At 52.3% G+C, this 1,030-nt stretch overlaps 1 protein-coding gene across 1 annotated transcript; it reads left to right on the forward strand.

The window, feature by feature from the left end:
• Positions 1–62: 62 nt before the first annotated feature.
• On the forward strand, positions 63–771 carry LOC104462623 (uncharacterized protein DDB_G0271670-like; the record flags this gene model as incomplete). The annotated part of the gene is made up of 1 exon (XM_010074629.1): positions 63–771. A coding segment is annotated over one exon (709 nt), but the record flags the coding sequence as incomplete, so codon positions are not given.
• Positions 772–1,030: the final 259 nt, after the last annotated feature.

Genomic DNA, 1,030 nt, shown 5'->3' on the forward strand with positions numbered 1-1,030 from the left:
AGTTCCGGGGGGGAGGGGAGGGGGCGGTGCAGGTGAGTGGTGGGGAAGGGGGGGTTCTTCAGCCTCATCATTCTCATCCTCCCTGTCCTCCCCATCCTTCTCGTCCCCATCCTTCCCGTCCTCATCCTCCCCATTCTTGTCCTCACCATCCTCATTCTCACCATCCTCGTCCTTATCATCCTCGTCATCATCATTCTCATCATCCTCATCCTCACCATCCTCATTCTCCCCATCCTCGTCCTCATCGTCCTCATCATCCTCATCATCCTCATCCTCCCCATCCTCATTCTCCCCATCCTCATCCTTATCATCCTCATCATCATCATTCTCGTCATCCTCATCCTCATCATCCTCATCCTCATCATCCTCACCATCCTCATCCTCCCCATCCTCATTCTCCCCATCCTCGTTCTCGTCGTCCTCATCCTCATCATCCTCACCATCCTCATCCTCCCCATCCTCATTCTCCCCATCCTCGTCCTCATCATCCTCATCATCCTCATCCTCCCCATCTTCATCCTCCCCATCCTCATTCTCCCCATCCTCGTCCTCATTGTCCTCATCGTTCTCATCCTCATCATCCTCATCCTCATCATCCTCACCATCCTCATCCTCCCCATCCTCATTCTCCCCATCCTCGTCCTCATTGTCCTCATCGTTCTCATCCTCATCATCCTCATCCTCCCCACCTTCATCATCCTCACCATCCTCATGCTCCCCATCCTCATCCTCATCATCCTCATCATCATCATCCTCATCATCCTCATCCTCGTCCTTATATCCTCGCCATCCTCATCCTCCCCATTCTCATTCTCCCCATCGTCGTCCTCATCGTCCTCATTGTCCTCATCATCCTCATCATCCTCATCCTCCCCATCTTCATCATCCTCGCCATCCTCATCCTCCCCATTCTCATTCTCCCCATCGTCGTCCTCATCGTCCTCATTGTCCTCATCATCCTCATCATCCTCATCCTCGTCCTTATCGTTCTCATCATTCTCATTCTCATCATCTTCATCATCCTCACCAT

The sequence above is a fragment of the Pterocles gutturalis genome, unplaced genomic scaffold (genome assembly GCF_000699245.1).
Source record: "Pterocles gutturalis isolate BGI_N339 unplaced genomic scaffold, ASM69924v1 scaffold31697, whole genome shotgun sequence".
Classification (NCBI taxonomy): Eukaryota; Metazoa; Chordata; class Aves; order Pterocliformes; family Pteroclidae; genus Pterocles; species Pterocles gutturalis.